Here is a 13,888-nt window from a genome sequence, read left to right as displayed (position 1 = left end):
CTTCTTTTGGGAGGAGACCCCCTGTAATCAAGTGACTCATTGAATCATGTTTGTGGGTCGCTGTTTCAGGTTTCATTGGCAGTTGAGAGTTCGGTTCCGTCTACCTTCCTCGTCACTATGCAAAAGGAGGGGTGAGTGGTTTTTCTTCTACTTAAAACCAGTTTAAACTTAGATAGTGATCTCGACCGTTAAATAAGTCCTTATAAAACTTCACCTAAAAGTTCCTACAGCAGTGGTTGATGGTTCCCAACACCCTCGTCGGGCCGAGAAACTGTCGTCTACTTACCATTATCATAAAAATGGCCAATGCTCACGATCAACACACCATGTGGTAATTTTTCCCATCATTATTTTATCCGACTATCTTGATATGCATCTCATCCCTTATGATCTATGGGAAACTTACTGACCACACCATAAGGCGAAGGGGGTAGTAGGTAGTAGCATAGTTGCAGTCACATTCGTGCTACAATAATATAGGTAATAAAATTAATGTGATGGTATTTTCTCACGACTTGGGAGGAATGTAAAGTGTTTTCATAGAGGTCGGCGCTAGGCAGGTATGCTTCCTAGTACTAAGGACCTAGGCCTAGGGTGGTTTGTGACTTTCTTGGACGCTTTGGTACTTCCCCATATGGTGTTCTCTTATGCTCCGCTGATTTCAGTGTTAGTTTTGAGTGTTCAGTATTTTTCATCGTGTCTTAATCTCCTTGCATTTGCATATGTGCAATGCAAGTCCAAAAAATTAGAATGGGTTGAGTGGTACTCTTTTCTTTTGTATGTAGAAATTTAGGTATTCAAAGAAAAAACTTTTTCCGTGACTTTTTTTTACTGACTTGAAAATAGTTTTCTTTTTCTCCATAATAAAATAATAAATAATATGTTCCTAAATGATTCCTTATCGATAAAGTTCGGAAACTTAAAAAGTTATCCATAAAATTGAAACAAAGTTAACCCTATTGGGACAGGGAATTCTTGTCTGACAGTCTGAGCCCTTCTTTTCCACCTAACCATTCAATATGTTTAGTATCTGCCTAACCCTTTCAATTCTATTGTGCGTCTTATTACTTACTTACTCCAGGGTCTTCACAGACTGCGAGGGTCCTTGATCTCCCCTTCCAGCCTTCTCCATTCTTGTCTGTCCTGGGCGATGGTCTGCCAATCTTGTCGGATTCCAATGAATTCGAGAGATTCCCTGACACCAGTGTTTCTTGGTCGTCCAGCGGGTCGAGGGTTGGAGTATTGTAGGTTGAGGGTTCTCTTGATATTGGATGTCTCTTCTGCTCGAGCCACATGTCCTGCCCGCTGGAGTATCTTAGCTCGGATGATGTTGCTGATTGTTGGTTTGTTATACAGTGACCTTAGCTCTGCATTTTTTCTTCTTCTGCATATATTTAATTTTATGTCGAAAATGGGACCTTATGTCTTATTAAGCTAAATTATGTCTCTTCTGCTCGAGCCACATGTCCTGCCCGCTGGAGTATCTTAGCTCGGATGATGTTGCTGATTGTTGGTTTGTTATACAGTGACTTTAGCTCTGCATTTTTTCTTCTTCTCCATATATTTAATTCTATGTCGAAAATGGGACCTTATGTCTTATTCAGCTAAATTATTTTGTTTTCTTAATTTCCAGAGATGTTACGAGCACATTACTGAGAGCTGGTACCAAAAGGAAACGCTCAACATCCAATGAGGTAAGTTCATTGGCGAAAAATAAAATAGATTATAGCTTGGAGGGTAGCGCGTCTTCCTTGTAAGCACGAGGTCGCGGGTTCGATTTCCGCTCGGGGGGCGGATTTTATCCTGAACAGATAAGGTTCGTTCTCGGAACGTCGAACAGCTGGCTTTCTCCTATCTTGTCTAATTTTAAACTGCCCTGAACATGGTTAAATCAAACGCAATGGCTTGGGGTTTGATAGTGTTTTGTACACTTCGTATGATTTTGGATCGCACCAAACCTAATTCTATATTTTGCAAGATTAGATATTAAAAATATAGTAGAACCCCGATTTTATGAACCTCGGTTATTCATTAAAGTACTTTGTTTTCATTTTCATTGCTCATCAGGTCTTACTATTATGTGGATTTTATAGAAAGCCTATTGTAAAATTCAAAAGGTAAACTGTTTTCTGAGTTGATGTGTTCTTTACCCTTGTTCGTTTTTGTTAATTTAATTTTATTTTTGTTTCTTTAATTTCCTCAGTCGCAGTTGTTACAATTATTTTAATATCACTAGTAGAAATATTTGTCTAACAAATAAGACCCAATGATGTTATAACCACATTTTTTTTTATTATTTTTTTTTTTTTTTTCATTTTGTCTTGTAACAGGTTTTATAGTGTCATTAGTGGTAGTTGAGTATTTTATTAATCCCTTTCATATAGGCCGTACTGACTAAGGTGTTGTCTATATTTTAACCGAGTTTCTATCCGCAACCCTTAGCTAACCCATCATTAATTATTTAATTTTTGGGAAGTGTGTAACAATTTGTTCCTGTATACATGTAGTCCGGTAGAGGATTAGGTTACCCAACTTTTACTTAAACCAAAACCGACTCACTGAAACAAATCAAAGATTACTTTATCTGTAATTTTTACACTTGATGTTGACTTATAAATTCTGTCGATCTTTATTTTCAGAACACCGAAAATGACATAAATCTCAAAGACAAAAGATTGAGACAAGATGAAGAGGCATTGGCTGCAGAAAGGAAACCATTATCAGAGCTAATCACAAGGTAAGAGAGCTTTTGCTCTTCCTTTCTCTCTCTCCCTCTCCTTCTCTTCCTCCCTCTGCTCCCTCTACCTCTCCACTTCCTCCTTCCTTTCATCTCTCCACATCTCTCTCTTCCTCCTCCCCTTTTCATTAAATAACAAATTTATCGAAGATGAAAGTAAGAAATAACAAATTTATGGAGGACAAACAATTTCCCGGATTTCCTAGAAATTATGGACTTGGTCCTCTATTCAAAAATTTCTAATTCGAGACCATATATCATACATAGCGGACCCAAAACCCACCGTGTAAGGACAAATGAAACATCTATTCGTTTTACAGGGTATCCCTATCCAGTCCAGGATCCACAAGTAGTGAAGGCCATGATCCCAGTACAACAGTGCAAGAAGAATTCGGACTCCTGACTCCTGTAGAATTAGATGAAGATAGCTGTGATAGGTGAGTGCTCACCAAATAATAGATTGATCCATTGAAAATTTTCATTGAAGAGTCAACTTTCATCTCAAAGAAATGGTCCCCGGAAGAGCTGTGTTTTTTCCTCGGGAAACTAGGAATATGTCTCTCGGTTCGTCCGCTCTTGTTCAGGCCGGGAATTGAACCCGGCATCTGTTCTGTAGGTTGGGTGTGTGTACTATTGAGCAATCGGTCACAGGTTTTGTTATGACATAGAATAGAATAGAAAAGTAATAAGTACCTTGTCTATACTAATAGTATACGCATGAAAGTCCCCTCACTAATAACCCCCGCCCTTCTTCCCTTTCAGTCTCTCATCTCACTCGTCCTCATGGGTAACCAAACTGCCTCCCCGTCCCTCTCCCTTCCCCACCCTGGACTGGGCCAACGAAGAAGATCTATGGGACCTCCTGTGTGCCAAAGATCAGGACTCACTGAGTCTGCGGGATCCCCACATGCTGGACCGTCACCCTAGCATTGTCCCACGAATGCGCACCGTGACTAACCACCCCTAAATGGGTAGAGCTTTGCATGTATTTTGGAATTGGGATTCCACTCTCTCATTAACACTTCAATGGTTTTGGGTTTCTAAAATTTATTTTTAACAATTTTCATGTCAGTGTGTCCTCAAAGTCTAAAATGAGAAGTAAGTTAGTAGTTACTTATTTATGTACCTACCTATGTATAACAGTTGAAGGTAAGTAAGGAAGAAGTTTAACCTTGAACTCATTGGTTAGTCTTGAACTTGAATTGAAAGTGTATCTTGTTGGGGTATGAGTTTAAGGTACCTACAAGGTTTAATTTTCTCCCCTTGATATGATTACTGTGATGATCAGTAGCCTTGGCTATTTCTTTCAAAGGCATTATTAGTAGGTAAGTACTTACCACTAGTAACAATCAAAATTTGAGTTGAAGAGGAGAGCTAAAATACATTTAACCTGGTGTCCATCACCCCATGTTTGATGCAGTTGTTACCTCTGAGTATTCTTAGAGACTATACAGTATCTGAGTATATTCAGAGGTACTTTTACCAACTGCTTGTAACATGAGGTGGTAGACCCTATCCTAAATTGGAACTCTTCTTCAAATTTTCATTTTATAGTACTTACATAAGTACCAACCTACCTTTGTAGGTGATTATTTCAACTCTGAGGTCTGTAACTCATGTTGAAATGCTGTCTTTTAGACTTATAAAAACTTGAAAATTGTCTTGAAATTTGACCTATATGAAGATTAAATGGGAGCACAGACCTAGGGGCAAGTTAAGTAATAGCTAGTTTTACAGGCACTAAACTTCTGGATTCAAGCATAAAAGAATGTGTTGATTGATGGGTATAACTCAGCTGATGAGAAGTGAGAACCCTCCGTTAGCTTATTACTTGAGTCTCCTTTCTTGATGTTAGCTTTTTATCCTACTTTAAAGGTTTTAAGTAATCATTGAATTGTTTTTCTATCTTCACTAAGAGTCCCTACCTTTTTTTTTACCACTCTCTTGTTCAGAATTGTTTCCCTATGGAGTAATTTTGTTAATTCCTAGGCAGTGTTTTAGTTTTCCAAACAGATACACTTCTGTCTAGTTACCAAAAGATTTATAATCAGATTGGTTTGAAGATGAGTTTTTATGAAAGTGCAAGTTTTATCAAAATGTTAGAATATTAGATATGGAATAGGTAAGTAATATGAAATTGAAAACTGAATTCAAAAGATAGGTAGTGTATAATTTATTTTAAAGTGTCTAAGAATTTTCATTTTTTGCTTTTATTGATCTGTCAGGACATTATGGCTATTGAATAGACTTCATGTAGGTGGCTGTCTCTTATAAATTTGAGGGTGGCTGTCTCATATACTTACTTAAGATTTGCTAGTTAAAAAGAAAACTACCCAACTAACCACTGAGGATACCTATTTTACCTGTGTGATTGAGTAGGTATCATTTGAATAGGAAATGAAAGTATTTGTTGGGCCATCCAATAACATGATTTTCCATGGCTTTCTATTCACTTAATTCTCAGTGGTCAAGTGAGAATCATTTTACAGGAAAGGTATCTAACCAACCTTCCAATGAAATTAACATTGGAATTTCAGAAATAAATCATGCATAGGGGGAAAAATAACTGTTCTTATTTTTGCAAACCCCCAAAGTCCCTTCGTCAGACACGTACCTACATAAAGATAGGTACATACCTTCAAACTTCAAAGGTTTTTATTTCTTTCTAATTTTGTAATAATTTTTCCATGTTTGGCATCACCTTAACCCTTGGAAATACCTTTGAATATTTCCCAGAAATACTCTTGTATCATTTTCGTTACATCTTTATAGGTATCTACATCTTATTTTGACCTATAACATTGACTAAACTAAGAAATACTTGCCTGTACCGTAATTTTTCTCATAGGTAAGTAGGTAGTTAGTACAATATTGTACATTATTATTTAGCTATCTCCGGCTCTTTATAGTTCCTAAGTTTCTTTTATAGGACCATCGTAGATTGGATGAAGCTTACTAGTTACATTCCTTCAGGTTTTTTGAACATTGTCATCTTTCTTACTACCTATCTAAACTCACTACATAATCACTTTCATTTCCAGTGTCCCTGTTTCGTCTCTCATCAGAAACACAAATTCATCACAGAATCATTCTCACTGTTTTCAGTCTTCAAATATATGGTTTGTTTAGAACCAAAAATCTCACACTTACATTTTGCAGACCCCAAGGGTCCAATACGGGTTAACCTTGTTACCTGATTCAGAATTTAGTGTCTACCTATAAGTTACCTTTTTGTTTTCGTTCTACAATTCCTTCAAAATTCGTAATCATTATAATTCTCATTATTCTTTTGTTTCAATCATCCAGCCAGTTTTCTGGATCATAACTGGTTTGTCCCTCAAGATGTTTATGATGTACGAGTACCGACTCTATTGTGTCAATAATTACTTTCTTTTTACTATATTCACCCCATCTAACATAGTCTTACCTATCCTCACCCTAAACAAGGTAACAAGGCAGGTAAATGATACAATTACCAGGTACAGCATGGATTTATAAATAAAATCCAGGGACTTGAAGGGTCGCATAGGGTAATGAATAAAAAACATTACTTATAACTCCAAAGGTAATAATAACAAAAGGCTAAACCACCCTACTCACCACTACGCTTATTAAAAATAGCTCTGGACTTGATAGGGATCTTGGAAATCTTGTTCCTGTATCCTGCCCTAGTAGTTGAGGGTTCATGACTCAGTCTTTACCAAACTCTCCATCTGGAAACTAGTCACTCCAACAAAATAGAAATATTTTAACATATTTTAATATCATTGAACTATTTTTAATTTTGAAATTACAATTTCCCAATTATTTCCTAGTATTATTATCAATATTTGAAAAATAATATTTAAGTCATAAACATAGACAAACTTGCTTTATTTTTAGTCATCTGGTTTTTAGTCATTTTTTTTTCATTTTTTGTTGTTTTCAAGTCATTTTTTACTGTTCTTGGTTTTAGTCATTTTGGTGCAATAATTATTGTTTACTGTTTTTCTAAAGTTTGTTCGTTTCATGAGTTAACTATTCGTTCTTTGTTATTTTCACGTTTTTTTTTATCCATTCTAAGTTTCATTCAACTTGGTGTACATTGTCAATGTGTAACTTGATTCCTGTAAGTTGGGGTACCGTGAAAGGTGCCAAAGCCTTTAATATTTAAATTTCAAATCAATTCCGAATTCAGAAATTTTATATTTATACAATTAGATAGTATGATTGTTATGTACCTCATACTCATACCTATGTCCTACTTGTATATAAAAATGAAATAAGTAGAGGGGGGATCTGTCCTACTATGTAATGTTATTGTTGTTTAGTGTGCGAGGTAGAATCTCAGTTCAGACATTTCTAAAACAAGTTTTCCCGCGTTTTGTTAGTGCAATGCAAGGTTCTGCTTGAATCCTAGTCTACTCCACTTGTATTTTAGACTTTTACTTATTTTAGTATTTTAATATTATTTTAGACTTTTGCTAACCTTATTACTTACCTATCCACTTTAACCTTTTTCTATCACTATCCCTTTTTGGGCCTATTAGAGCTCCTTAAGAAGTGGGGGACCCTCTGTTTTTATTAACGTTAATGTAGTCATGTACGGAAAGTCCTTCTAATTTTAGACTCAAAATTAGGTAAGCCATTTATTTTGTGGATAACGCCTTTTTTATTTAGTGTTTATCTATTTCTGGTTCAGCTGAAATAGTGCAAGAGACAACCTCAAACGTAGTAGTTTATTGGTGTTTGTACTAATTATAAGTGAACTAATGTCAATATTTTTTCCGCTGTTTCAGGTTTCATTGGCAGTTGAGAGTTCGGTTCCGTCTACCTTCCTCGTCACTATGCAAAAGGAGGGGTGAGTGGTTTTTCTTCTACTTAAAACCAGTTTAAACTTAGATAGTGGTCTCGACCGTTAAATAAGTCCTTATAAAACTTCACCTAAAAGTTCCTATAGCAGTGGTTGATGGTTCCCAACACCCTCGTCGGGCCGAGAAACTGTCGTCTACTTAGGTACCATTATCATAAAAATGGCCAATGCTCACGATCAACACACCATGTGGTAATTTTCCCAACATTATTTTATCCGACTATCTTGATATGCATCTCATCCCTTATGATCTATGGGAAACTTACTGCCCACACCATAAGGCGAAGGGGGTAGTAGCATAGTTGCAGTCACATTCGTGCTACAATAATATAGGTAATAAAATTATTGTGATGGTATTTTCTCACGACTTGGGAGGAATGTAAAGTGTTTTCATAGAGGTAGGCGCTAGGCAGGTATGCTTCCTAGTACTAAGGACCTAGGGTGGTTTGTGACTTCTCAGCACTTGGACGCTTTGGTACTTCCCCATATGGTGTTCTCTTATGCTCCGCTGATTTCAGTGTTAGTTTTGAGTGTTCAGTATTTTTCATCGTGTCTTAATCTCCTTGCATTTGCATATGTGCAATGCAAGTCCAAAAAATTAGAATGGGTTGAGTGGTACTCTTTTCTTTTGTATGTAGAAATTTAGGTATTCAAAGAAAAAACTTTTTCCTTGAAGACAGCAAAAATTCGGCCTTGAAGTGGAGGCGTTACAAGGTCAAAAAATTGATGTTCCTGAGTCTGTAAATTGAAACGTTTGTATAAAGGTTTGTAAATTCCCAGACATTTAATAACTACGAAACAAATTTACGATAAGCAATCCAAACAAGAACAACCCAAATAATTATCTAAAACCTATTCTACACGTAGGTACTACATTAAATTTTATACCTACCAGAGTACATACGTACCTCAGAGAAAACATTTGAATAGCAAAGAATGATATAAAGAATGACCTATTATTAAAAATTTGCTGGGATTAATTTCTTTGCCTTGTACCTATGTGATGTTTTACCTTGTATTTTATGTAGCTCAAAACATCTGACGTGGAAAAATAAACAACAAGAAAAAAAAAATAGTTGGATATTCAACAAGGATGATTTTTTTTTCGAATTCTTAGCACTTGTACAAGGACCATCTTCAAGATTGTGATTGAAAATGTCAGCTAAAACAAGAAATAGAAAAAAAAACAACTTGGAAATTGCCTCGTCTTTTAATGCAAAGGGTTTTGCCGTCAATAACCCCGATAGCAGTCCGACTCCGTAAAAAATTGTCTCTGTTTGAATCCTATACACACCAAAAAGATACACTGTTTTAAAAGTCTCGACAACAAAAAATCTGCAAGACCAGCACTTGGTATTTCGCAAAACGACCGATAATTCCTACAAGAGACAGCTGAATATTATCAACCTTTTGTTTCTGTTACATTCCACTTAATTATTTATTTAATAGTCACGTTCCTCTACGCTTTATTCCTTTTCTATTATTAAAGTTTCAGTGATAGAAGGATAAAAAAATTGAAATAATATTTTTAATGAAAAGTATCAAAATAGTATGTTATTATGGTTCTTTTATTGTCCTCTGATGAACACGTACATTATTTTACAGGTTTAAGATTATCCTTTAAGTCAAATACCTACCGCGCACCGTGCTGCTAGACTGGCTGAGCGAAGTATGCGAAGTCTACACCCTCCACCGCGAAACGTTCTACCTAACCATCGACTATATTGACCGGTATCTCAGCACGAACGCCAATATTGTGCCCAAACAACAGCTCCAGCTCATCGGAGTGGCTGCTCTGATGATAGCGGCCAAAGTAGAAGAGATCTATCCGCCGAAAGTGTCAGACTATGCGTACGTGACGGACGGCGCTTGTTCCTCTCAGGATATTCTGTCAACAGAAATGAACATCCTTGCGGTAAGTCAAATAGAATGTCTCAATGAAGAATAGTATAATCTTTAATCATCTTAGATTTTTTTTGTACTTTATGTACAAAAAACTTCTCTCTCGGAACAGCTGGCTTTCTCCCGTTCTCTCTTCAATATCGAGACGATAAGACCTCCGTTGTTACAGTTTTCTTCATCAAACCTCTTTTAACCCAATCCTGTGTTCCCTCAGGTCCTCGAATGGAACATTACCCCGGTCACAGCTCACTACTGGCTGAACGTGTTCCTCCAAGTTGTCTACCACCGGAGCTCTCGCTGTCACAACCTCGGCTTCATTTATCCCGCCTTCTCTCGGACCCTGTATACCCAATGTATTCGCCTCCTGGACCTGTGCCATTTGGATATCCGATGCCTCAACTATTCCTATAGTGTACTAGCCACGACCGCTATCTATTTGGTGTGCAGTAAGGAGCTGGCCTGTATGATTTCCGGTAAGTCACGTTGGTATTATGTTGAATCTAGAACGGATTGGGTATGGTAAAATTGAAGTGGTTTTGCGGGGTCGCGGGTTCGATTACCGCCCGAAGTGTATTTTATCCTGAACGGATAAGGTTCGTTCTTGGAACGGCTGACTTTTTCCTATCCTATCTTTCTTCTCTCATCCATTTTAGGGTGATAAGACCTTGGCAGTTCCAGTTCCCCCTATCAATGTCGCATTCTAATTTTGAATGAATTTTTAAAAATATATACCTGGCTTTCAAGGCAGGACAGGAAGAAAATGGCGGGAAGGGGAAAGATTCCATAATTCTAAATCATTTAACCAAGCTTATTTTTTCGTCTCCAGGTCTACGTTTAGAGTCCCTAGAGGATTGTATCGAATGGATGAACATCTACTGGGTAATCCTGTGCGAGAAAAGTCCAGGCACAGACTACTGTGATTCTGATTCCAATGAATTGCCGCCCGGGCCTCTCAGACATAACAATGTGTTTGACTACGCCTATAGCTATCACAAGCATTCCGTGTCTATGGAACTATCAGTGAGTTTTTTTTTTTTTTTTTTTTTTTTTTTTTTAAAAAAATGAGGGTTTCCCCCCCGTTTAATTTTGTGTTTTTTTTTTTTTTTTTTTTTTTTTTTTTCTTAAAAAGATGAGTGTTTCACCGCCGTTTTTATTTTGTAGCAATGAAACAACTGGTACATGAGTCCTTCACTTTTGTAGATTTTGTCTTATTGAAAATGAGATCCACAGCTTTACACTTGTCTTTAAAACTCTTCTTTTATTTGGAAAATAAAGTACTCCAACTCACCTTCATTTGTACCTTGTTTTCTCATTTAAAATTTTGAATGGATATTTTATTTTATGCTAAGTAAGGACTTTGGTCAAACTGAACACAAATATGTCAGACTGTTGTACATTCAAAATATCGTGTTCATACCTTTTTCACAAGATCCTTTCACATTGTGAATTTTTTAGGATGAGCGAAATTATTGCCTAGTGCAGTCTGTACCATTCAACCCTTCTAACCCATCATGTCTTTCCATTTCTACAGGATCTTGCCATCGCGGAATCCGCCAAGCTACTCAAAGAGGAGCAGCAGCCCACCACGCCCGGCAACCGAACCTACAGCGTTCCCTGCGACATGACTCCGCCCCCCTCCAGTTCCAAGGGACAAACCACGCCCTCTTCTAAAGCCCGCCAAGCCCGAACCCCCACCAGCAGCAAAGCTCCGCCCACCACTCCCTCGTCTTCGAAAACCATTCTGCCCGCCACACCTAGTTCGTCAAAAGCTTCTCGGAAGTCGGCGCCCCCCGCAATAACAACACCGTGCTCCTCCAAATCCCTGCGCAGTGGAAGTAAAGTGACCCCCAGCACGGGAAGGTCTGGAAGCAAGGTAAATATGTCTCTCTCTCTCTCTTCAATTTCATACACATATACATAAAAAGCCCACTCTGAGTATTAGGTGTAGGGGCAAGTGCCCCAAAAGATGTGTTAAGCTTATTCGAATCTACGAAGGTAAATTCAACGTTCAACCCTAGGAACTTGTAGGAAGCCATCCTAAGCCTAGTTTAGCTTGGAATCTAGAGTGCCTGCCTTGTAAGCGCGGGTTTATTTCCCGTCTGGGACGAACTTTATCCTAAACAGACAAGGTTCGCTCTGGGAAAGGCTGGCTTTTCTCACATCCTGTACTTCTTCTCTCCTCGAGTTCGGGGTGATGAGACTTTAGCAGTTACAGCTCCCTCTATCTCGTTGATTTCGGGATGATAAAACGTCAGTAGTTGTAGAGGTCTGTGTTTCAGCATGTCGAATGGACCCAAAGTAGATACGAAAAATACATGATTTCTAATTTTCTCATTTCTTCGTTTTCTTTTTTCCAGGTGACTCCCAGCAGCTCCAAACCATCACGGCGGAGTATATCATCTACCACGCCATCATCTCGAGGAGGCTCCAAACGAAAATCTCTCGGTAGTAATGCAGCCGGGACCTCTGGTGTATTTATATTCCGTGCTAACTAAATGGAGACCTAGGGTGGGTTGAGGTGGGTTTCAGACACTAAATTTTTGGAGCGATTATAGAATCTTTAAGGGCGAAAATCATATAGCCAGTACGTACCTATATTTAATAATTTTGTACAATTTTTAACAGGGTAAAAAAAAAAATGATCTTTAGGGCCGAGAGACGAGAGATGAAAGGTCGTTTCACAATTCGACACTTTATTGACATCACTCTAATGGATTTAGCCAGCTTTTATATGCCCTAATAAAGTTATCAATCTTTCATATCGCACCTTTGCTAGTCCATAAGCAAAGAGACTTTGTCAAAGGTGTCCCAATTTCATCCTGCAAACCGCAAATGTCGCCCAAAGATTTAGTGTTTTGAAATCTCCCCGATTTACCTGGACATGAGTTCTCTCAAATCGGACACTGGGTATGTCTTCTGTCCCATATCCCTCTCCAATCCTGATTACGCTTGTGATGTTAATGTTTTGTTCGGCATGTTTTTTTGACGTTACTCATATCATGAATTGAATGAAATTTGAGAGCAATGGGTGGAAATTTAGGTCATTCATTTGGACACTACTAGAACGGTTAGTATTTCCATTCACAAAACTTGATTGGTCTCTTGATAATTAATAATTTTTTCACAATTATCTAGGGCGATAGATCTAGGTTTTAGGTCAATAATGTGGTAGGTATGGTAGGTGTATTATTTTATTTTAAGGACTTGGGTCAAACTGGACACAAATATGCCTGTGTGTTGTACATTCAAAATATCGTGCTAGCACCTTTTTCACAAGTTCCTTTCACATTGTGAAATCTCAGCTTCGATCACAAAATGTCATTTTAGGTTATATCTATATTCTCTAATTTTTACTTTGAATTTACAATGCATTTTTATTTTCATAAGTTACTATGATGTAAAGCTATTGTAAATAATTATCTAGTCATTGTACACGCTGTTTCACCCCCACACGCTTGCGTTTTTTTATGGTTTATTTATTGAATCAACAGAACTGCTGTCATTGGATTATCTTCCAGAAGACGAATAAAGTTTAAAAGTGAATTCTAAAGGTTCGGAGAAATTGACAATTACCTAACGTAGGTATAGAAGCTGCATGAAGCATTTCCAAAGTACTGCTATGGGTTGATTCGAGTAGCTGAATTTATAGCCTACAACAAACTGAGCTCAACTCTGCATCTTAGTTAGCCTAATTATAATAATTAAACAAAATAATACGTAAGAATAAATTAAATGGATTTTATTATTAAATCTCATTCTTCCTATTCAAAGGAATTAGATGTGAGTTATTCAAAATCATTATATTTTTTACGAGTAAAATGCATTTTTTCCTCTAGGTAACATCTTGTGCCTAACTTGTAATTATTTTTTTAGTACTTAAGAACAGTGTTTGGCCAACGATTTGACGGGTTATTTTAACAATAATATATGTTATATGACTTATATGTGCTTTATTTTCGTACATAGTTAAAGACAGATGACTCTTTCCTCGTTGGTCCTTCAATGTTCTCAAATCAACTTTCACTGCCTCTTCTCTTTTCCCCTAGACTACTTTTAGACCAAATTCTATTTTGTTAGTAAAAAAAGAAAGAAATATGTATATAAAAAAAGTTTGTTATAACACTAATTGTGTACATATCCTACATTTTATTTACTTTATACTTTATATTTCTTTATTCTCGTTAATGAAATACAAATAATTAAATTAATTAATGTTGAATGTAAATAGAATGTAAAAAAAAGACAGAAAGAAAAAACCAACGACAAACATATTTTATTTATTTTTAAACGTAATAGTTATAATTAGTACTGCCTTCTACATGATGTGTGCCAAAGATCAGGACTCACTGAGTCTGCGGGATCCCCACATGCTGGACCGTCACCCTAGCATTGTCCCA

At 37.0% G+C, this 13,888-nt stretch overlaps 1 protein-coding gene across 4 annotated transcripts in view; it reads left to right on the top strand.

Moving 5' to 3' along the window:
- The window catches only part of LOC103510500 (G1/S-specific cyclin-E1), a 26,839-nt gene extending 13,450 nt beyond the window's left edge, over positions 1-13,389 (top strand). For all 4 annotated transcript variants that reach the window (XM_017444606.2, XM_008475174.3, XM_017444605.2 and 1 more), the window contains 10 exons: positions 70-131; positions 1,634-1,694; positions 2,640-2,737; positions 3,058-3,174; positions 3,500-3,679; positions 9,228-9,504; positions 9,706-9,964; positions 10,318-10,511; positions 11,023-11,364; positions 11,849-13,389. In XM_017444606.2, coding sequence (XP_017300095.1) covers positions 118-131; positions 1,634-1,694; positions 2,640-2,737; positions 3,058-3,174; positions 3,500-3,679; positions 9,228-9,504; positions 9,706-9,964; positions 10,318-10,511; positions 11,023-11,364; positions 11,849-11,986 — 1,680 coding nt within the window. In that variant the 5' untranslated portion in view covers positions 70-117 and the 3' untranslated portion in view covers positions 11,987-13,389. The remainder of the gene's footprint in view (positions 1-69; positions 132-1,633; positions 1,695-2,639; positions 2,738-3,057; positions 3,175-3,499; positions 3,680-9,227; positions 9,505-9,705; positions 9,965-10,317; positions 10,512-11,022; positions 11,365-11,848) is intronic.
- The last annotated feature ends 499 nt before the right edge of the window (positions 13,390-13,888 follow it).

The sequence above is a fragment of the Diaphorina citri genome, unplaced genomic scaffold (assembly GCF_000475195.1).
Source record: "Diaphorina citri unplaced genomic scaffold, Diaci psyllid genome assembly version 1.1 scaffold605, whole genome shotgun sequence".
Taxonomy (NCBI): Eukaryota; Metazoa; Arthropoda; class Insecta; order Hemiptera; family Psyllidae; genus Diaphorina; species Diaphorina citri.
The sequence above is the reverse complement of the archived record's forward strand: the minus strand, read 5'-3'. Positions and strand labels throughout refer to the sequence as shown.